Here is a 25,020-nt window from a genome sequence, read left to right as displayed (position 1 = left end):
ATAGAAAAATCCCTAGGATCACTATAGAGTATATTATTTCCATTTCTCTCCCAGAATAGTTCCTTGTCTTACCTGAAATATGACGGCAAAACCAGGAAGTACCCACTTACTAGTTAGCTTCTTTCTTGATGTTGACATGCCCCTATGAAATGACCTCCCTGCTCCCAATTTCAATTCGATGAGACGTTTATTTGTTAGACACACTTCCTGGAAATGGAAATTTCAATGTCTGGAAGGCACTCATACATGAGTCTATATTATTTAAGTCCTTAATATTTCAAAATAGCATCCTTGTCACTCTGGTTCCTAGAATCAAGTAAGTTAAATGAGATCCTTATTTATACATTTTTAATAGAGAAAATTTTGATTGGGAAGTAACTTTCACAATTGAAAGTCGAAGCCTGAATATGTAAAATAAGGAAAAACAGAAGACAGTGAACTATACTGCTGTAATTCACATTTCTAGGTGAAAAGCATGTTGTTTAAATAAGAGCTCATTGGTAACACAGCCACCATAATATAGGCCTCAGTTTGAGATAAAATAATATTTAGAAATGTGGGTCTCAATTTAAGAAGAGAATCCAACTGGAATCTATAAGTGTCTTTAATGAGCTAAAAAACAGAAACTAGAGACTACAGACAATTGATCTAGGAAACCAAACAAGGGACCTATTTGCCAACTAATCAGGCTGAGATAAAGGCCTCAAGTAACTCCTAATTTAATGAGGCTCTGTTCTCTATCATAATGGGCACATTTCTGAATGTTAGTTTTTCTTCCACTTAGTATAAAGTGACAACTGCTTCCTTGCTGTCAGAATGTTTTATTACAAAGCGTGCCTTTTCCCACGTAAATGTTAAATCTATTTATATGAATGTAAAACAAGATACTGAAGAAACTGGCCAAGGCTAGAGTAGGAGACAGTGAGAGCTGATAAACTGGACATATTAGCAATCATTTCTGATGACAACAAACTGAAACAAGAATTTCGTGAATTTTTCATGGGTTCTCTTACAACAAGTTGTTTCATGTTTACTCTGAAAAGCGTCTGTATGATTTCTATTTCTAAAAGTGCCATTTGAAATTCATATTGCTGCCGTGACTTCCATGTAGTCATGAAAATAAATGGGCATTTCACACATAAACAACAGAGAATTCAGTTCAGCACTTGCACAAACTCTGGCACACAATCAAAAAATGAGAATGTCTATAACATGTAGGTATGCTTAGTCCTGTTTCATACCAAGAAGTAAGCTCAAACACAGCTTCGTGAGTTTAAAACTCTGAGGAAAGTTTTGAAATAATTGTTCGATCGTAGGATGTGTATACAAACAGTAATCTGAAATTTTGCCTTCTATTTTAAAGTTTGTAATAAAATATTTATAAATTATTTATAAATATTTACTTCAAGGTTTGTTAGTGTTCCTTTAGTAAGATTGTTTCCATAAGAAAAAAAAAACTACCTTAAAATTGAAACAATACAGTTTCAGATATATAACACAATAAGTAAAATATAAGATAATATGAAATTGATTGTTGAGTGTATTTTCCCTGAAAAGTGACTTATGTATTTCATTTATATTCTGGCTTGAAGTGTATTGAACTTAATTTACAAATTATAAAATTGCTTTCTAGTGATTCTTCATCTTTTACATCTCAGAATGACTTAATGTGAGCAGATGGCTATAAAACACCTGTGATTCACATTTTGTTTTTTTACTATATTTACTTCCTGAGGAAAATTTCTATTTGGTTCACTAATAGCTTCTTGTTCGCATCTTTTTCCTGCCTCTGCAGCATTCAGCACTGTTAAGTAGAGCCTTCACCACACAGCACTGGCTTCTGTACTCTTAGTAAGTTCTGCTAGGCCTCAGGTTTCTCTCCACTTTTCTGAGAGCTGCAGGTCTGTCTTCATTCATTAACTCAACAAATATCTGTTGAAAATCTGCCATGTGCCTAATACAGTCTTATATACTGGTAACACAACAGTGAACCAGAAAGTCAAAGTCCTCCTTTTTCTGTTAGCCCATAAGCACTTTGCTGTAGCTTTTAGCAGAGCCAATCATTCAATGGTTGAGTCCCTACATGTGCCAATGCCCCACTATTGGGCACTAGGAGCAGTGATTCTATGACACCATCTTGACATCTTGCCCCTCCTGTGGTCCATTTCCACCAATAAGATCCATTTGTGTCCAAATGATATTTAGATCATGGGAGTGGTTGAGACTATCTACAGAGGCGGGGTTATAGGAAAAAGTGCTGGAAAGGGGACATCAGAAAAACCCATTTTCTGTGAGCAAGTGTGGAAGAGTGATTCCTACATTTTTATCTCTAACTGCGAAGACCTCTTGAACTTAACTTATTCTATATATCCAAGAGATATTCAATATATTTCTTGATGTCCACATGGAAGTCTAATAAACATCTGAAACTTAACACATCAAAACCAAACTTATACTCAACCTTGTACCCTTCCTTAATTGTCTTGCAATTTTCCACACGCTATAGTTAATGGCAGCTCTACTGTCTCAGCTGCTCATGCCAAAATTCTTAGTGTTATCCTTGAATCTTCTATCAACCCACATGCAATTGGCCACCAAATCCTATGAACTCTATACCTTGAGAATGTATTCAGAATTAGAAGCTCTCAGCACTCTGAAGCAAACCATTAGGTCCAGCTTGGATAGTTCAGAATACAGGCATAATAATAGTGCTTTCCTAACAGGGTTGTTGTGGTAACAAGTTCTCATAGCAAAACATTTAGAATGTGTCCTGGCACATAATAAATAAGTGGTAGCTACTAGTATTGTCCAAATGTCACTTGTATTCAAAGCATGAATATTTCAAAGGCTTTCTTCTCAATAAAATTATTCTCAGTTTCTGCTGTCTACATTGATTTTTTTGTTGTTATTTAGCCACTAAGTAGTGTCTGACTCTTTTGTGACCCCATGGACTGTAGCCTGCCAGGCTCCTCTGTCCATGTGATTTCCTAGGCAAGAATATTGGAGTGGGTTGCCATTTTGTTCTCCAGGGGATATTCCTGACCTAGGGATCAAACCCATGTCTCCTGCATTGGCAGGCAAGAGTTCTTTACCACTAAGCCAACTGGGAAGTTCACATTGCTTTCTACTTTTCACAAATTGAGTAACACTCATGCCTTATACTAGGTATTTTGGCTGTATTATGTCTTTCCTACTTTTATTACTTTCTAACTTGTTTGTATAAGTCTGACCTGTGTATTCAATTAACGTTACAAATTACCAGAGCACAGGGACCATATTTTCCATTTCTCTTTTAGAGAGTTAAACACAGTATTCAGGCCTCACTATACATATGTTCATTTGAAGTGAACAGCTTAGTTGAAGCTCTGAATCTTAACCTGTTTATGAAATCAATTTGAATGGAACCACTGAACCTTTAAGGTTTGTTACATTGTTCTTGGACCATTGTGGACACACATTCAGGCCTGAACAGATGTTGTGAGTACTTTGGATGTCTCCCTGTTTATTCTGTTTTACTTTTATTGGTTATTTAGCTGTTAAGAGTAAACAGTGGAATAACAGTCTCTCTGTATTCCTGGCTAAGTTTCTCCATGGTTCCCTCACAGTACCTGAGATATTAAACAACAGACAGAGTCCTTTTAGAATTATGCCTAGTTTCCCAGATGCCACAGAGCACCAACAAGAACAACGATAACAAATGCAAAACCCGTACTCCACTGATCCAATCGTTCCTCAAAGACGACAATTCTAGTCCATTAGTACCAACTAAACAGAAAGTGATTTTGTAAGTCCTTTTGTGATAGGTACGTTTTGCATTAAGTTGCACACACTGTCAAAATCTTTTTAGAAAAAAAATATCTTGAAAGAAAAATTGGCTCTTGCTCATGGTAAAGGAGAGCTGCATAGAAGCAAATGCTTTTCTCATCATTAAAAATTAGACATATGACATTATATGTTTCCAAAATTTTTAGCACCAGGACATGCTTTTAAGTCTTGAGCAAAGGAAGGGCAGATAGCTTTTACAGAGAAACACTCTATGGCAATACAGTAATCCAGGGAAACATGAAAACTGATTACTGCTGAGGGATGGGATTGGAAAATATGGACAGGATGCTTTTCTTTCTTCTTTTCACTTTATACTCCTTTATCCTATTTAAATATGCAATCATGAGCATCTTATTAATTTGATAAAGAACAAAAAATCCAGTATGTGTGATCAAGCAAGTTCATAGATAACAGTTATTCAAGATGGAATGTAATTATATTTGTACAAATTAATACAAATGCCAGTACACTATTTGGGAAAAATAGGAAACAGATTTGGCAATACTTTGCCCATTTTATAAATGGTTAATGTTTTTGATATTGGGAGAACATGCTTTCTATCATAGTATTTTATATTGGGATAGAAAAGCAAAACCGTTGTTTCATATAATTGTTCTGAATCTAAATGTACAAATTTAAGAAAACCAAAAACAACAAAACAACACATGTTATATGAGAGGGATCTTAACTCTTAACCTCCTTTCATTATGTTTTTTTAAACCCCAGACATTTCTGTAATGGTGAGAAAGAACATCCTTTAATGTTTTGCCTCAGGTTTGGAAAATTCAATTTGGGAATTGGTAATAATTGGTATCCATTAATTAATTATGTGTGATTTACAACACAAAGTTCTTGATTTTTTCCTTGACTGTTTAACTATATGCACTAGAGTTCAGAAATAAACAGATGTGGGTAAAAGTCATTGTAGTAGATTGAACTATATGCAATTGCCAAGGTTTGAATACTTTTACCCACATAATGCCAATTTATAAAGTTTAGTTTAATTTTATCAAAGGATCAACATGCTCATGATTACCATTTTAAGCAAGAAAATGGATACAGATCAGATTATTTTAATGGCAAAAGAAAAAAAAAGCATAAATTTCAGAATTGCAAAGAAAAGAGAAAAACACTATTCATTAAACTATCCTTCACTTAGAGCTTCAATGCTTTTAAATAGTTTAAGTAATAATTCTGAACTCAGAACAAGGATTCTAAATTACTGAAATAGGATTAGGAAAAAAATGAATTCAGCATATTTCATTGAAAACAAAACTCCACATATAACAACAATAAAAAACAACCTAAAAAATAGCATCCTATTCTTGGTAAAAGCCATGTAGCAAGGAAACTTGGAACAGCTTAGAGTCTGCATCTTCAATATTAAATATTAAAAAAATATTCATTTGGACCTAAAATTAATATGAGATTGAAAATTTTACCTGTGAATAAGTAACACTTAGCTTTGGAAATACAGTAAATATGATTGAAAGTAAATAAGATTCTTAACCAAAGTTTCCGTCGAAAGGAAATGTTTTTAGCTATGTGCATTCTTCTCATAAACTGTATTTTTTTTTTTTTTTACAGTTAGGCTACTTGCCAAATCTGGGAATAACTTCATGTATATTTTATGTTACTGTTAATATTTTATTTAAAGCTTGTTTTTTTACTTATAAATATGCAATCTTATGTTTTAACACATCATTAAAGGCAATTTTTAAGGAGTATTTACTTGAAAATTTAATTTACAATAATTTTTCAGATTTTAGATATATGATGAAGTAATATGGGTTTTATAAAACTTAAAATTTATATAATCATTTACAAGAATAATTTACAAGAATTTTTCTGTATAATCCTACATGATTTCACTCCATCTTCACAATATCACTGTTTAGGTGGCTGGGGCAGGTATTATTATTACTCTAATTTCAATGTTAAAAACACTGAGACTTGGAATTTTATATGACGTACCCAGGACACTAGGGGTGGTATGGGGAGGGAGGTGGGTGGGAGGTTTAAGAGGGATAGGACATATGTATACCTATGGCTGATTCATGTTGATGTATGGCAGAAACCACCACAATATTGTAAAGTAATTATCCTCCAATTAATAAAAATAAAATAAAATCCACCCTTTCTCTGGCTCTCCTTGGTTTTTGAAAAACCAAGAATGGTTATAATGCAATAGTGATATAAAAGTAGTCATTCATAAAGAAGAAGAAAGATTCAGTGTCTAAATTTAATTCTTTAATATTCAAATCTAGTGCCCTTGCAACCTCTCAAGTCTACTGTTTACCATAACCATATAATGCAAGTCAAGGTTTCTTGCCACATGCTTTCATAAATGATTGGTATAAAATTCAACGTGTTCAAACCTAGAGTGCATTTCTCCATGCTGGTATATATGCTTTAGTTTGTTAGAATTCATATGTCTGGACAATTTAACTCAATGAGTTTGGACATAATGTTGCTGTTGTTCACTCGTCATGTCCGACTCTTTGTGGCCCCATGGACTGCAGCATGCCAGGCTCCTATCCTCCACTATCTCCTAGAGTTTGCTCAGATTCAGGTCCATTGAGTCTGTGATGCTATCTAACCATCTCATCCTCTGCCACCCTTTTTCTCCTTTTGCCTTCAATTTTCCCCAGCATCAGGGTCTTTTCCAATGAGTTGGCTCTTTGCATCAGGTGGCCAAAATATTGGCACTTCAGCTTCAGTATCAGTACTTTCAATGAATATTTAGGGTTGATTTCATTTAGTATTGACTAGTTTGATCTCATAATGTAGAGGAGGTTAATTTTGTTTCTTTTTTTGAAAAAAAATCTTGCCACTAGGAGGCTGATTAATGCTCTGTCCTCTTCAATCACAGACTTTATATCTGGATTTAACAGACTATCATCCATTCATTTGTTCATTGAACAGATAGATATCCATCGAGTGCCTATTAAGTGTTAGGTACTGTCCCCCCTGATGGCTCAGTGGTAAAGAATCTGCCTGCCAATGTAGGAGATGCAGGTTCACTCTCTGGGTTGGGAAGACCCCTGGAGAAGGAAATGGCACTCCACTCCAGTATTCTTGCCTGAGAAATCCCATGGACAGAGGAGCCTGGAGGGCTACAGTTCAAGGGGTTGTAAAGAATCGGACATGACAGTGACTAAACAACGACTGTACTAGGAGTTGCAGATACAGTGGTGAACAAGAAAAACAAGATTTTTTTTTCCTAGTGGTTATGATTAGGATGGATATCAGTTACCATAGGGAACAGGTCAAAAGGAGTAGATGGCTCGTTTGCACAGCATGCCAAATGGTAAAAATTGTATCTTTTGCAGTTGTTGATTCAGTATCACTGTCTTAATAAATGTAACACTGCAGTTAAATGTATATACGTACACAAATGCAAGTATATGTGTTTTTAGAGTTATAAAACCATGCATGATTGTTTTCACATTTTAAGAAGGCAGAAATAAGAGCTTTAGGCGGTTTTAGATAACAAAAATGCCTTGAGACCCTTTGTAACTTGCCTAACAGAAGAGCACACAACTTTCATTTCTAAGGAAAAAGGATTAGAGAAACCCATTAGTAGCTATTGTGACAGCAGTCATTGGGGAGTATATCTATCTTAAAATTGAGAAAGAGAAATTGGAGCACCAAAGACTCAAACTCCAGTTCATTTTCACTCTCTGGAATTTGTCTTTATCTGACAGATGAAGGCAACATCCTATATAAATCTAATCCTTATCCATTTCATGTCCCATCTAGCTACTAGGCACTACGTTAATGACATACCAAATTGGGAAGGGTGTTCAATCAAAAGGGATTAAAGTACTTATTAATTAAATTTTTCTGAGCTTTAAAAGAAAATGTTTTAAAGTTTTGTTTATTGACTCTATGGTAAGTTGCCCTTTTGATTATTTTCCCTGCATTGTTTATGGTCCACATGTGAAAAACTGTTCCTAAATACAAGGACATATTTTGGTTGAAACATTTTCCATAGGAAGATAGTGTCCTTCCATGAGTAATAAATCAGTAGTCATATATCATGGATCAAAAAAAAAGACATCATAGTTGGTCAAAGAATAGCTTCAATAGTTGATGAATGAAAGAAAAAGCCTCCATACAACTTAATTGCAACCTCAAAACTTCTACCAGCCTCATGAATTGTAAGTTCTAATGTAGACGCTTCTGACTTCCAGAATTTATTAGATGGGGATTATCAAAATAGCTTTTCTAGGAGAATGGGAAGAGGCAGAGTGAGTCCTCAAGGTACATTTTAGCAGCTGCTGCTGCTAAGTCGCTTCAGTCATGTGGTCCATCTCTATGTGACCCCATAGACGGCAGCCCACCAGGCTCCCCCATCCCTGGGATTCTCCAGACAAGAACACTGGAGTGGGTTGCCATTTCCTTCTCAGAGATGGGAGTAAATTGCTGCAGGGGAGTAAAAGTAGGACAACTGCTGGGCCTGATAAAACAATAGCTGGGAGAAAAGAATGAATAATTTCCTATGAAAGAGAGACATGTAAAAAATACAAAGGGAAACTACCAAAGTATACATAAATATGAACTCTAATGCAGTAAATATCTATAATATCTTCACTATAAGAGGAGTGAAAACCGAGGTACTGTATTAATGACTTAAATATGAATCCAATTATAGCAAAAAGATTAATATTTGTAAAGTAGTTGACAAATATCAATAGCAAATCAATCAAGCGAAAAATAAACAGCAAATTAAATCAATCCCAAATCATAAAAGCAGTTGAAAAAAGGAAATATATAACTGAATAAATGTGCTAATTGAAAAACTTGAACATTCTTTAACACCATACACAATAATAAACTTAAAATGGATTAAAGACCTAAATGTTAAGACTGGATACTATAAAACTCTTAGAGGAAAACAGGTGGAACACTTTGACATAAATCGCAACAATATCTTTTTGGATCCACCTCCTAGAGTAATAAAAATAAAAACAAAAACAAACAAATGGGACCTAATTAAACTTAAAATCTTTTGCACAGCAAAAGAAACCATAAGCAAAATGAAAAAGCAATTGACAGAATGGGGGAAAATGTGTGCAGACAAAGTGACCAACAAGGAGTTAATCTCCAAAATAAACAGCTCATGTAGCTCATTAACAACAACAACAACAAAAAACAAATTAAAAAAAATGGCAGAAAATCTAAACAGACATTTCTCTAAAGAAAATATGCAAGTGGCCAAAAACCACATGAAAAGATGTTCAGCATCACTAAATACTAGAGAAATGCAAATCAAAACTACAATGAGGAATCATCCCACACTGGTCAGAACAGCCATCATCAAAAAGTCTATGAACAATAGATGCTGGAGAGGATATGGAGAAAAGGGAACCCTCCTACGCTGACGGTGGGATGTGAATTGGTATAGCCACTATGGAGAACAGTATGGAAGTTCCTTAAAACACTAAAAATAAAGCTACCATAAGATCCAACAATTTTACTCCTGGGCATATACCCAGAGAAAACCATCATCCAAAAAGATACATGCACCCCAATATTTACTACAGCACTATTTACAACAGCAAGACATAGAAGCAATGACCATCAAGAGAGGAATGGAAAAAGAAGATGTGGTATATACTGATAGATACAATGGAATATTACTCAGCCATAAAAAGAATGAAATAATGCCATCTGCAGCAACATGTATGGACCTAGAGATTATCATACTCAGTGAAATAAGTTGGACAGAGAAAGACAAATATCATATTGAGAGAGTCACTTCCTAGGCAGCTTGATAAAAAGTCCAGGGTCCCCAAGGAGGAGAAAGGGGTCTGGGGCTCTCAAGGAGGAGATAAGGGTCTGGAATTCTCAAGGAGGAGGAAAGGACAAACATTTTTTCCTACATTCCTTAGTAAGGATTATATGACAATAATGTATCCTGCTTGAGGACATGTTTCTCCTTCCTGAAAACCTTTGACTAACCCTGTTATCTTAAAGTGCATATTATGGGAGTGGGTCTAGTAAGATCTTTACAACCTTGAGACATTATTTTGATTTACTATAATAACTAATTAAAAAAATATATAATTCCCTTGCTAAGACTAGCGAGGGGGGCACTCTCTGACCCCCTTCTGATGTCTATGTCAGAAGCTTTCTCTGTCCTTCTTATACTTTAATAAAACTCTTACACAAAAGCTCTTGAGTGATCAAGCCTGGTCCCTGGTCCTGAAGCTAAATCTTCTTCTTTGGAGATCACAAATCTGACATCATTCACTGTAAGCTATCAATATGATATCACTTAAATGTGGAATTTAAAAAATATGATACAAATGAACTCATTTACAAAATAGAAACAGACTCAACAGACTTCGAAAATAAACCTATGGTTATCAAAGAGGAAAGGTAGGGGGAGGAATGAATTAGGAGTTTGGGGTTAACATATACATACTACTATATATAAAATGATAATCAATACGGACCTACTTTAAAGCACAGGGAAGTCTATTCAAATTTTGTAATAACATATATGAGAAAAGAATCTGAATAAAGCTGAATCACTCTGCTGTATACCTGAAACACAACAATATAAATCAATTCTACTCCAACATAAAAATTAAATTAAAATTGAAAAAAAAACTTGATTTTTTCTGAGAAATCACAAAATGATTACATTATTTCACATGTTATAGACCAAAAGCTCAGCTTACAATATGGTATACATTAATAGAAGTCATATTTTTCCACACACCAAACTATTTCATTAGAAAATTTAAGTAGAATTCAAAAAGCATTTGTAATCAAATTTCACTTTGACATTTTATATGCTCCATGATTATTTAATTTAGAATAATTACAATAATATTTTGCTGGAGCAGTAGTAGAAGTGGTGAAAAATCTAACCCTTTATCTAGCATGGCCCTATATTACAATATACACAAAAATATTGATTATTTTATTTTCCTTCAGATATTTTGTTCCAATTTGTATATACAGTGCCTCCATCGATTATCTAATTCTCCTAATATCAAAATAGAAAACTGGTCAGTTTGCTCATGGCATTAGCTTTGTCTTCATTCAAGTGATCGCCATTATTAAATTTGTGGTTAAGTGTGATGAAACAGATTTCAAAGGAGAAGAATTTTGACCAGAGTAATAAGATCTCTGTTACCAGCACTGTTGCCCCTACTTCACAGCAAGGCTGGTGTAGAGAAGGCCAAGTTTTCGATGAGAAGGAATCTTCCATTCCTAAGGGATCTTTCACTGAGTTCACAGGACTCCAAAATTCTCCTGGGTCCGAACTCTGCTAAGAATGGGCTTTTATACAACCATGCTCAAGCTTTTGGTGAACACAGAAATAAACCTTCTATATTCCCTTTGAAAACACTCCCCAAATCTGAAAAATCTCTTCTTACCACCCAAGTCCAAGCCACTGGCATCCATTTGTCAACTGTACCCCTTGTTCTTACCCTTGGTCTCCTACAGTTCTACTCTCAACGGGGCAGCCATTGTGATCTTTTTAAAGCATAAATCAGATTGTGTCACACTCATCTTCTCCAGAACCTACAATGGTGGCTATCTTACTCAGCAAGAACAGTAGTCTTCACAATGGTCCATCAGACCCTCCACAACCTGGATTCCCCATGACCTCTTTGATCTCATGCCCTGCTACCCTCCCCTGGATCATTCCGCTTCAGGCACTCTGGCTTCCCTGCTGTTCACTGATCAGGTTAGGCACACCTAACATGTGGGCCTTTGCACTGGACAGCAAATCTGGCTGCAAGGCTGACTCTCTTCCTTTTCCAAATCTTTGCTCAAAAGCCCTTTCTGCTCTATTTAAAATCATAATCTCAATCTTGCCATTCTACCATCTCCTTCCCCTTCAATAGTTTGATACTCCCTTATCTAAACTCCATTTTTTTTATTTATATAGCTTGCATCATCATTAACATACAGCATTTGCTTATTTATTATCTGCTTGTTTGGCTACATTCTGTCTCTCTCTGCTATAACAAAAGCTGTAGTCGGGAGGAGTCCATCAGTTTCACTGACTTTAAGCACTTAGAGTAATGCCTGTTATATGGGAAGGGCTTAACAAACACATTTGAATGAATGAATCCTCACTCCTTACATTATTGGCTTGTCCCAATAATTCCTTTTAAGGTCTTGAGGGTCCTGCCTAAAAGCTGAACCAGTCAAAGAAGAGTGAACAGCTTCACTGTACATTTTTTTGATTTTTCAGCGTATGTCAAGCTCTTCCCAGCGCTGCTAAGGTTGAATAAGGGCTGCCTTTACTTCTTGATCTTATCTAAACTTGACATTGGGCCCAACTGTCCTGTCAATACCTGTGAGCTTCCTCCATGTGTCTACACTTCTTGTCACTCCTTTGTATACCAAAGACACAAAACATTTTATCCACCTCAACCAGAGCATCTGTGCTATCATTAGTTTAGATGAAACAGCTGAAATGATGCATGTCTGACTTCTTTCTTTCCCTCCATTTCTTTTCCTTTTTCCACCTTCCTTCTCTCTTTTTTCTTTCCTCTTTCTTCCTTCCACCCTCCCTTTCTCCTTCTTTCCTTCCCTCCCTCTCTTCCTTCCTCCCTTTTTCTCTTACTGAAGTAGGATTGATGTACAATACTATAATAGTTTAAGATGTATAATATAGTGATTCTATACTTTTACAGATTATATCCTATTTAAATTTTAAAATAATTGCTGCCCTCTATAATATATCCTTGTACCTAACTTATTTTAAATATAGTAATTTGTACTCTTTAATCCCCTACTGCTATCTTGTCCTGCCCCCTTTCCCTCTCCCCACTAGTCACCACTAGTTCATTCTCTATATCTCCAACCCTGCTTCTGTTTTGTTACATTCATTTTTTTTTAAATTTTTTTAGATTCCACATATAAGCAACAACATACAGTATTTGTCTTTTCCTGTGTGACTTATTTCACTAAGCATAAGGCCAACAGGTGCATGAAAGATACGTGCTTCTTTTTATAGAATCTTTTTTTTTTTTAAATAGAATCTTTTTAAACTGGCAGAGATTCAATAAGAATTTGAATCCGGAACATTTTTCCTATGAATGGTCCATGCCAGATCTCAGTATTCTACCATGTTTTACCCAGATTCATCCTTGCTATACTCCACATAATACCCTAGAAACCACTTCATGCAAGGTGGTTGCTTGGGTTTAAATCCTTGCTTGACCAATACTAGTTGTGTCAACTTTGCCAAGTTACTTTATTTCATATTTCTTAAGTTTCTTCATCTATAAGATGTGGATAATAACTTTAGATACTTCATTATGGGGAGTATTAGTTAATACAGGCTAGTTATTGAGTGCCTAAGCACTGAATACAAATTGATCCTCATTACTGAAGAAGAGAAATTGTAGCTGTCATCCTTATTCTAACTCATGCTTTTATTTTTGTCCTAATAATTCACCTTTATTCATGCCAGGTCCCAAATGAGTAACTAAGGCCTAATTAAGCAGATAATTGATAATAATAGCTCTGACATAAGAATACTACTTTTGTACATGTTTCTCATTCATCACTAGGTATACCTTAGCTGGGCTTCCCAGGCGGCACTAGTGACAAAGAACCTGCTTGCCAATGAAGGAGATGTGGGTTCAATGGGTTTGTCCCCAGGGTTGGGAAGATCCCCTGGAGGAGAGCATGGCAACCCACTCCAGTATTCTTGCCTGGAGAAACTCATGGACAGAGGAGCCTGGTGGACTACAGTCCATGTGGTTGCAAAGAGTCATACATGACTGAAGCGACTTAGCACATACATGCCTTAGCCAATGTGCATTCGAGTTCAGTTGTTTAGTTGTGTCTGACTCTTTGTGACCCCATGGACTGCATGTAGCCTGCCAGGGTCCTCTATTCATAGAATTTTCCAGGCAAGAATGCTGGAGTGGGTTGACATTCCCTTTCCAGGGAATCAAACCCATGTCTCCTGCTTGGCAGGTGGATTCTTTACCACTGAGCTACCTGGGAAGCCATATAGCTAGTGTAGCAATATTAAATGAAGATTTCTGTATGTAAATAGGTGTTTGTTTATCTGCTTAGTTCTTGTCAAAATGATTAGGTAGCCTTCTAATTCAATACACTTGTGGAAATCATATGTGCTGTATTATTTATATTTAGCTCAGAAAGTACTCATTTTAACTTATTGTACATTATTTGTGTTGTATTGTACTTAAAAAAATACATATGTTAAATCACAGCACTACTTACTACAGTTCTGTAATTTGATTCATGCAAATCTGTCAGGAATAAAATCAACCACAATTTAATTTCAAACCATCTCAACCAGCATCTGTACAATTTATGCACTGCTTTTCTATTTTTACTACTAGATAATGACAATGATGAATGCCTTTAAGAGGAAATACATATTCATTGAAAAGACTGAGATCAAAACCATCCCCCTTCAAAAAGCCAATAAAGGTAAGAAGACCATTTGCTTGTTGCAGGAGACATGGTGAGAGTGAGATGGAATTATGCCTCAAACTCCATCTAATGAGGATTCAATAATCTAGCTAGATTAAATCTACAATAATCTAGTTTTACAAATCACAGTAATCAACACCATCACAGTCGGTATCAGCTATAAGACTATTAAATATATCTGCAAGAAAAAATAATGAGCTATGAGTGCAGCCGGGGGCCTATCCTTCTGAGTGTACCAGGTTAAGAGGTATGAGGACAAAGACATTCAATTGTGAACAACTGTGAACTTAATAAGTTTAGGGTCACTGCTCTCCTGACCTGTCTGTCCATGAACATGGAAAGGAATGAATATTATTTCATTAGCAGTGATTTACATGTTGAAGGACAATGATGAACTTACAAACTGTGCTGTCATGAGAAATCAGTTAATGTGAATTATGATAGGAAGGTTGGCAAGTCTTTTTTATCAATTGATTTGAGTTTCTTTTCTTCACTGTACCCACGAGTGATTTGACTTTTACTTCAAAGAGAACAAGTAACAGCACCATACCAAATGGATGGAGGAGCTCCAGAGATTCATGCATCTATTTTAAAGTATAATTTTTTAGCTTATTTGATATAATGCATGAAATTAAACTCAAATCACTCAAGATATCGCTACTCTGATTTCGAAAACAAACAAATGGCTTATATTTGTATAGTTGAGCAAATATGTGATATGGAATGAGATACCAAGAAATCATTTAGAGTAGAAACTTCTTTATCTGATAGGTGCTGTTGAGAGCAAACTTATTGTCTGTCTGTAATCTTACACTATCTGCACTGGAAAATACTAAGCTCTGGTTACACTAGAATGTTTCATTTTGAGTGTGAAATGTATGATCACAAAAATTATCTTTTTTTACACATAATAGAGACACAAACTATTATGTGTATTTTCTTGATGCTACATTCATCTTCAGACATGTCCCTCTAAAATTTAAAGTTCATTTCTCTATCCTCATTTGTTTTAGTTTGGAATTCAGAAACTTATAGTTGGTGCTATGAAAAAAAAGCTGGATTTGACTGTAGGCTTTTGCCTGGTGATTTTAAATAAATTATTTTACTGCTTTATATTTGATTACATTTCAAATAGTATGTATGTAGTATGATACTGACACTAATCTGAAATGGAATCTATAAATTATAAGTGGAAAATAGAAAACTAAAACGATATACACAACAGATATGAGTTAAAACCTCATCTAATTTCCCCTTTTATGGGAAAAGAAAGACAAGCAATGTATCAGTTGGGAATAAACTGTTTCTCTAGCAAGGTTTGTGTTTTAGTGAGTTCTTTCTGCCCTGAACAATAGTATTGGGTTGGCGAAAAACTTTGTTCAGGTTTTCCTGTATGCTGCTACAGAAAATCACGAAGCAACTTTTTGGCCAACTCAACATAAGAAATTATTATTTTGTGAGTTTCTTCACTTTGGGAAGAAATAACACATCTATTTTAATTTACATTTCTCTTTCTCCACCAGATTTCTAAAGCTAACTCTCTCGTAAAGTGTTTTAAGATTTCCATATGTTAACTCAAAATGCCTTCAGTATACATATTTAAGTCAAATGTTCTGGTCCAGTAACGATCAATGTAGTGATCTTGTAAAAATCTGAATGAAAGTGCTTTGGTTTTACCTTCAGAGATTCCTCTTGTTTGAAGAGATCTTGAAAATCTTTAGCACAGAGGTCAGGAGCATTGAGAAGTTGTTCCACTTCTGAAAGGGCTTGTAAGACGTGAGTTATCTCAGTCAGGTAAGTAGAAGGCACATAAGAAATTTCCAAAGGCATGTCTTCGGTCATCACCACCACTGATTCTTCATGGACAGTGTGCTGGTATAGATATACAAAAGAACAATTCTTTTAGCTTCCTAATATTGAAAAGACCTTTACTGAATTCATATATAGATTCCAGTTTATAGCTGACAGAGGGCTGAAAAGTGGATAAAAACAATTCAAGATGGTAAGTCTAGTAACAAGGCTATCTATTATCATACCCTCTCTTTCAAAAAGTGTTAGAGCATTTTATAATAAGAGATATGCACACATTAGCATCATGGATAGGAGAATGAAAGACCAACAGTCATAAGGTCACAAGAGGGATAGTTTTTCCCTAAGAAACAAGTAAATCTTTACAACTTTTTTTAATGCAATTCTAATTTGACTGGAAAACTAAGTATGGGGTGGGATGCAGTGGGGGTTGGGGGCAGGTTCTACATCTGTGGTATTCATACCCAAGGGACTTTTTCTAAACTTTTTTCCCCTAATATTGATTGAGGTACAAGAGGGACAAAGTGGTTTTGGTTGGTAGCTGGCTTTCTATTAAGCAACTTTCTCCTCTAAATTCCAAGTATCAACCCTTCTCTTTGATGCTAGTTTCTTGCTAAGTTAAACTGCAAACTAGAGCCCGAGATAAGTAGGATTGAGAATGAAATTCACATTTTAATAAGAACTCCCCAAAACCCAAAGATCCAAGAGAGCACCCGCCTCTCCTCCTGCAACTGCGCTTCACTACCTGCCATGCTAGGAGACGGACATTTGGGCCTCAGAGACTACTTGGACTTGGTCAGGGATGCCTCTTTCCCTATTCTTTATAAGAGCAAGAAATAAACACTGTACGGCACACAAATGCAAAAAGATAAATGACCTCTACCCTCTGTTTACACTATAAGCAGAACAATTTTTGTAATTAAAATTAGTTTCCCAAAAACTTTGTTTTGAGTTCATGGACTGCCATCTGCCTGGTGATGTGGTCAGCTGAAGGTTTCCAGTGGCAGGGTCTCTGGGAGAGTTCTGACGATAAACATGCTAATGTAGTCATTTGTTACTGCACAGCCTTTATGAGGAGACCATCCCCATGTTTGCAGTAATGTAATTAAATGGAGTTTAGGATCCCAGACTGAGCACGCACAAAGATGAGTAAAAATATAAGCTGGTCTATTTATGTTTTCTTTTTGATCACCCAGGTCCAGGATTCTTGTACACAGTTCTTAGATAATACAAAAACAAAATAATCCTAATTTAGATGGCGTATCTACTTATGATATTGCAAATTCATAGAATTACACAAATTAGCTGACATTACAAAATTGTACCTTTTACAAAGTTTGGTTTCCTGTGTGTACCTTGGCCAAATATATGACACTTATTCCTTCTTGATCAATGGAATGATAATCGAAATGCACTTATAATTTTACATTAAAATAATAGAATTTTGGGCTAGCGTTGGAAGATTTCATTCCTCCTACTGTCTTCATACATAGTATCCAGTCATCACAGATAAGAGAAGTTAAGTGATGGATATCAGCTGAAGAGTGAGATCTAAGGGATGATCTTGTGAACTTTTATGAGAAATAGACTATTTGGAAAGTTGTCAACTCATTTTCAAGAAAATTCAGTTATACATTTTGAGTGTTCTCATTTATTATAAAGTTATAATAGATACAATAATTTTCAATACAGAGAAATGTATCATAATTTTCATATACAATGAACGGAGACTCATTGTAAAGTGAACCAAAAGACTTGGGTATTTGGAGATTTAGTTTACTATCTACCCCTTAAAATACATCGTTCCTTTTGACACAGTCATGCAGGTCTATAATGAATAAACTATATATGCTGTATACCTTTCAGTTTGGTTTTAATAAAAATTTCAGACAGTTATTTAAAAAAATCAGTGTAATTGGAAGTATCGTGTTCATTTTCTCTTCTTTATGCAAAACCGTACACTCATATTCAGATTTTGCCTTTTCATTTGAATTTCATTAACTCTACCTTGAATAATTATATCCTTCTGAATTCTGATGTGTACAAATCCTGTCTAACCTTTAGAAAATCAACTTGCTTTTGTTAATGTTCTTTACCACCTTATATCATTATAGATATTCATGCATCATTAGCAAGGAAGTGCTATAGCCATACTAATTCATTTTATTCCTCTCTATTCACATTCATTTCTAATGATATATACCCAAAAGAATACACTATGCTCATTTTCCTGGAATGAAAATCGAGAGATGTGGAAGAAAGCCCTAAAGTACCTATTTTTATGAACAAACGGAAAGCTCAATTGAAGTTTAAAAAGGATTATTATGGGACAAAGTTATGATTTTTAACACGTAAAGTTGAGATGAAAACTGGTTTCAAATTTTGAGCTCTGTAAGTAGGCACAGGTATCACTCATAAAGTTTTTAATAAACTTCTGTCTAAAATTTTAGCTATCACTTTTTTGTACTACTTAAAATTTGATTCCTGAAGGGCCACATTCCATGCATGAAATACAGACAATCCTGTTTTGAAACAAATGATGTATTATATCTAAGTTTTTAAAACAAAATGTTTTCCTCCATGATTTAAAGGGCTTCTCTCTCCTCAATATAAAAGTTTCAAATGGGTTGTGGTTACTGGCTCATTTATGAGTTATGAGGTCAAAGAAGCTCAAGAAGAAAAATGTACTATATGCCATATCATTACGATATATTCTTTAAAAATACCTCTATATCTAATATAAATGTGGTATATAGAAAATATGTCAACAGATTCAAAGCCTAACAAAAAACAGACAAATACCTGGGCAAAAAAAGTAATGGTTTTTTTGTAATGATGGAACATTATTTTTTTTTACTTCATTAGTGTTAATAAGGATGAAGATATGTCAAATCTTTAATACAAGATTATTTATCAATAATTTAAAGTGTGTTATCATATGAAAACCTGTTAATTTATATTTTATTATCTTTTTAAAAATAACATCCTTAATTATTACAAATGATTGAAAAATAATAATACATGAACTATAAATCCCCAAATGGTTTACAGGTTTTTACAATAGGTTCTGATGGGCCATAAATAATATGGTAATGGGAAAAGACTTAAGTTATTGAAGACAGGCAACTTTCTCTCCTTGTCTCAAAAGTCTTAAAAAAAGTTTCCTTCTAATAAGATGGGCAGTTGAGTTATTAATATTTCTTTCTCTTTGACCATGTATAGAAATTATAGCCCTAAAAAGGCAAATCAAATAATCAAATTTGGCAAAATTAATCCATCTAGAGAAAGAAGACTCAAATAGTATGGCATACAAAAAAAAAAAACAAGAATATGACACAGCTAAGATAGGTAAGGGTATAGTCTTTTCTGTTCACAGTTTCGGATACACATAAATGGCACGGCAAAACTATCATTCTGACCGTACTCAGCCTTGCGTGCCTTCAATCAAGTCACTGGGCAGAATGACCTTAAATAATAAGCCTAATGAGATCACATGAGTTGGTTATGATCCTCAATGAAGAAAATAGCAACAAGAGAACATTTTCTCTTGGCAATTTCCATCCCTCTTCACTGCATTATCGAGAAATCTGCTTATGTGAAGCTATGTCACACAAAAAAGGGGAGGATCAATCTTTGAATGATCATAAAGCTGTTTGTCAACCAATTTTATTAAGCTTATAATTTACCCCTTCTTCCCTGGTAGCTCAGATGGTAAAGAATCTTCCTGCAGTGCAGGAGACCAAGGTTGGATCCCTGGGTTGGGAGGATCCCATGAAGAAGGGAATGGCAACCCACTCCAGTATTCTTGCCTGGACAATTCCATGGACAGAGGAGCCTGGTGGGCTACAGTCCATGGGATCACAAAGAGTTGGGCATGACTGAGCGACTGACACTCACATTTGGTTCAAAAACAATGAAACACACTACATGCATAAAATAATTAGTATAAAGTATTACAGAAAGTCATTCCTTATATCTATATTCATTTTCTAAAATTAGAACAAACTTTTGGTATAAGGCAAGCTGGCAGGGAAAGAGACAATCAGCTGGAGCTGGATATAGTAGTCTTTAAGAACATCCTACTTCCAGAAGGCCAGGTATAAGTAGTGTCCGTTGTAAAGGGTCTGGTTGCACCTGTTCCTTGATCTGCCTTGTGTTGATTCTTCCCTTCCACATCATCAGATTTACTTAATTCCTTAGGGCCAAGCTAAATTACCATCTAATTAAACTGATAAACTGAATGTCGATAATGTGTTAACAACTTATAGTTGTTTAAAGTGTTATCCTTCATAGGATAACATTTGCATTTTAATAAGGATTTCTAATGCATTAACATAAATTAGTAACTTGGTAGAAATCTAGTAACTTGGTAGAAATCTAAGCCTGTGAGAAAAATGACAGAAAAGGCTTTTATTCCCATCAAGGAAAGCACCAACACATCTGCACCAACATATATGGCCGACCTCATGAGAAATCACCAGTAAAATAACATAATTAAACAGATAAGGTCACATAACCTAGGTACCTTACAATATAAAGTAAGTTCAGCAGACACTCATGCATAATATCTAGCCTAGCCTACAGTAGGTATTCAAGAATATTTATTAAATAAGTGAAGAAACTATCAACTTAAAAAGATAATTTTTAAAACACATATTTGGCTACAACTGCTGAGATCTACCGTAATAAATAATTTCCATTTTTAAATTCCAATAATTCAAACACGAATATTTTCTTCATTTCATAATGTAATCTTCATTGGTATAGATTTAAAAGGTATTTCCGATTTAACTATACAGCATTTTTCCAATTTAATGCACACAAACTAAATGCTATTGCAGGTATGTGTCTTGGTTCAACTGTCTCTTAGATTTTAATGTAACTCATATGTGAACAAAATAAGCCATTATTTGAGGTACTGTTATACAAATAATTTTAGAAGATATTTATTTTAGCTTCTTCATAGAGGTCCACACTGCTTATTAACAAATGGAAGTGTGTGAGAAGGCTTGCAGTCAAGAATTTTTTTCCTTTCTAACTTTTTCCAAAGTCTCCACATAAAACTTATAATTTATATATCTAGCATAAATACTTTTAATAGTAAGCTATCCTGATACCAGCTTAGGGATACCTGGCATAGGAATTTTTTCATATGTACACATGTGATAGTGAACACACATATACACATAATGAATTTAATGTGAAAATAAAATTAACACAAGAAAAAATAAGTATAGAATTACTTTAACTTCTGCAAATATATGTCACTCCACTACACCACATCATTTAATTTCTATTGTCTTGTGGATCTTCCAATTTGAGTAGATTTTTTATAACAGACTTATATTATTATCAGAAGGAAATGGCAACCCACTCCAGTGTTCTTGCCTGGAGAATCCCAGGGATGGGGGAGCCTGGTGGGCTGCCGTCTATGGAGTCGCAGAGTCAGACACGACTGAAGTGACTTAGCAGCAGCATGCTATACTTCTCAAGCATCTCAGAAAATTGGGCCAACTTTTAAGTTTATATTATTTAATGTGGCAACTAAGTAACTATACCTGAATATGCATGTGCCATAATTCTCTTATTAGATTTTTATTAGACATGTGATAGTGAAGAAAACCTATAACTCGGCTCAATATGGCAGTCCTTAGTCACATGTGACAATTCAAAGTTAAATCTAACTTATTTAAAAGGAAATACAATTAAAATTTTACTTGCTGATGAAATTAAAAATATAACATGGTATTCATTTTTTATAATACAGAAAGTCAATAATGCAAAAGCTAAAGTCTTTACCTGTGAAAATGTTTAACACTAGCATTGTATCTGTCAGAAAATATTTCTTGTAGTTTATCTAAATTGATAATTTTCCTCATGAAGGTGATGTAGACTGACTAGTAAATCTAATTTAAGATGCCAAACACTAAAAATTCAATTTGTCATTCTACTACAGCAGATTGATTTTACTGAACTGCTAACATATATTGTTTTCATATATAATAGCCTCAATCTCTAGGTAACCTCACCAACTCTGATGAAGTTACTTTATGAAAGCAATTATAAAGTATAGATATTATACATGCATGATTTACCTGTTGAGCTTATTAATTTATGCATTGTATGTATATATGTGTGTGTGTATGTATACAAACAAAACAGAAACATCGAGGAAACAGGAAAATTACTTCATATACACGTTTTCTGTCTCCCTCACACCTAAGTAAATCTGACCTTCAAATAACCATGACAAACTACTAGAATCTAGAATAATATATGTATCCGGGACTCAAATAACAGAAAAAGAGGTGTAGGTGCAGAGGGAAAGATAATGAACTGGTGGTCTTTGAAAGCTATGTGATCTCTGGCACAATCTGGGGTGAAACTATGGATTTGGTGATTTCCAGATGTGTCTGTGGGGTCATTTGTGGAAGATAATTTAAGATCTCTTTGGCCCAGGAAGGAGTACGTGCCGGTTGGTTTGTTTCATACAGGCAACACAGGGCAGTAGCTGTATTACTTGCTGAGGGCAGCTCTAACCATCGCTTCTTGTTTTAGAGATCAAGATGCTTTCCCAAACATGATTATTCTGGGAGGTTCTGGCTTGTTCACCAGATTAAAAAAAAAAAAAAAAAAACTACTGCCATTATTTTTGCCGCTTCTCAATCAACACTATATAGTATGTCTCTCAAACCTGACTTACATTTATGCTAACAGCTTTCCTACTCTTTTAAGCATGAGAAAAAGAACACAGACCATTTCAAGAGACACAGGGATTCAAGAAGGGAAACAAAGCTGAGTCCATGCAGGAAATATACTAGGAGAAATGGAAGAGAGATCTGATTTTTAAAAAAAGGGGGAGAAGCATTAAAAAGATTACACTAAAATACAGACAGCCTGATACCTGGTTTTAAAAAAGAAATCAATAGGTGTTTTTGGAAATACAATAGTTACTGCTAAAAAAAATGGGTTCTAAGTGATCAACCAGAGGAAGTATTTCACAGCATAGAGAAGAATGGAAAGACACTATAATCGTAAGTGTAAAGATAAGAGACTTGGAGGACAGAATAAGAACATCTCACATGGAAAGTATATAAATATTAGAATGGAAAAAGAGATGGAAGATAAATAATAATTTAAATAATAATAAAAAACTTTCATGAGCTAAAAATATTACTGATTTACAAAAGTTAAAAATGTTACTCATGTACTAAGAAGGGTAAAAGAATAAAAAAAGATACGTATTCAGAAACATACTGGTAATATCCTAGTGAAAAGTTTGAATTCTGAGTGTTAGAGTAGGGGATACTTCACAGAGTTAGAGACAAAGAGGACAATCTAAGTATATGTATAAATTTAAGTGTGTATATATATATATATATATATTTATATATATATAAAACTTGGACCAACATTGTATTTCTCAGTGGCAACAATGGAAGTCAGAAGGCAGTGAAAGTTAGAGGACAATGGAAACTAGGAGACAGTGGTCCACAACATATAGAGATTATTAAAAGAAGAGGAGAGAGATTCAAGAATGCTGTTATTACCTAACAAATCCATCACTGTGACAACAAAAGAAAGGCAATTTTGAAAATTTAAGTATTAAAAGGGTATATACATCTTTATAAATTTTTATGAGAAAAATTTTCAGGTATTTCAACCAAATGAAAAATAAAGTATAGTAAAGATTTATAAACAGGAGGAAGTAAAGAAACAGCACAAAGTGTGATGAACAATAAATTCTGTGAAGTGCTTGATTAAATTCAATGTAACTGTGGCAGTTTAATTGTAATTTGAGTGATAATATGCCTTCTTGAACTGGATGCTATGAGGAGAAAAAATGGTAGTTAAAGACTAAATTAAAAATTTTTAGTTTTTAAAGGATTTTATCTTGGCTTGAAAAGAATGAGGAGTTGTTGAACAAACCATATTGGTGGGGAGAGTAATGTTCTCATTTAATTTTAGTGTAAAACTACAGAATTTTAGGGTCAAATTTATTAAAAATAGGAAAATGTCATAGACTATTATCTGAAATTATCTGAAATACAATTATGTGAAAATAAAATGATGAATTTAGACCAAAATAAAAAGAAGGAAAGGAAATTTTATCATCAATCTATGGGAATAAAAAAAATTAGACATCCAGTCTACTTCCTCCTATTAGAACATCAAGACATCACAGGTATGAAAAGCTCTCCATCTTCAGTGAAAGAGATTCCATGAATGTCCCTAATAATCCAAAGCACTGGTAGCCACTTTTGCTTCATTTCAAACTGTGGTGTCGGAGAAGACACTTGAGAGTTGCTTGGACTACGAGGTTGTCAAACCAGTCAGTCCTAAAGGAAATGAACCCTGAATATTCATTGGAAGGACTGATGCTGAAGCTGAAGCTCCAGTACCTTTGGCCATCTGATACACCTGATACACCTCATTGGAAAAGACCCTGATGCTGGAAAAGATTGAAGGCAGGAGAAGGGGATGACAAAGGATGAGATGGTTGGATGGCATCACTGACTTGATGGACAGGAGTTTGAGCAAGCTCCAGGAGATAGTGAAGGACAGGGAAGCCTGGTGTGCTGCAGTCCATGGGGGTGAAAAAATCAGACAAGACTGAGTGACTGAACAACAACGACCCTCATGCTGAACAGGGAGCCCACTTTCTTTTATTCTCTTCCGCTTATGGAGTGGTCCTAAGAATCTGCCCTTAACTTCCAAATTATCTGTAGTACATGGAGGGATGCAGTAGTGTTCAATAAGGGTAGTGAATTACAAAAGTACAAATAAAGGGCAAGAGCAAATAACAACCATAAATTATGAAAGAAGGAATTTGTACAACTATATGGCTATAGCTTCCCTGGTGGCTCAGATGGTAAAGAGTCTACCTACAATGTGGGAGAGCTGGGTTCGATCCCCGGGTCGGGAAGATCCCCTGGA

At 34.8% G+C, this 25,020-nt stretch overlaps 1 protein-coding gene across 9 annotated transcripts in view; it reads right to left on the bottom strand.

Moving 5' to 3' along the window:
• The window catches only part of DMD (dystrophin), a 2,565,910-nt gene that overhangs the window by 1,222,428 nt on the left and 1,318,462 nt on the right, over positions 1-25,020 (bottom strand). For all 9 annotated transcript variants that reach the window (XM_043895268.1, XM_043895262.1, XM_043895270.1 and 6 more), the window contains one exon: positions 15,952-16,146. In XM_043895268.1, the coding sequence (XP_043751203.1) occupies positions 15,952-16,146 (195 nt within the window). The remainder of the gene's footprint in view (positions 1-15,951; positions 16,147-25,020) is intronic.

Source organism: Cervus elaphus, chromosome X (genome assembly GCF_910594005.1).
Source record: "Cervus elaphus chromosome X, mCerEla1.1, whole genome shotgun sequence".
Taxonomy (NCBI): Eukaryota; Metazoa; Chordata; class Mammalia; order Artiodactyla; family Cervidae; genus Cervus; species Cervus elaphus.
Note: the sequence above shows the minus strand (reverse complement) of the source record. Positions and strands in the feature narration are given on the sequence as shown.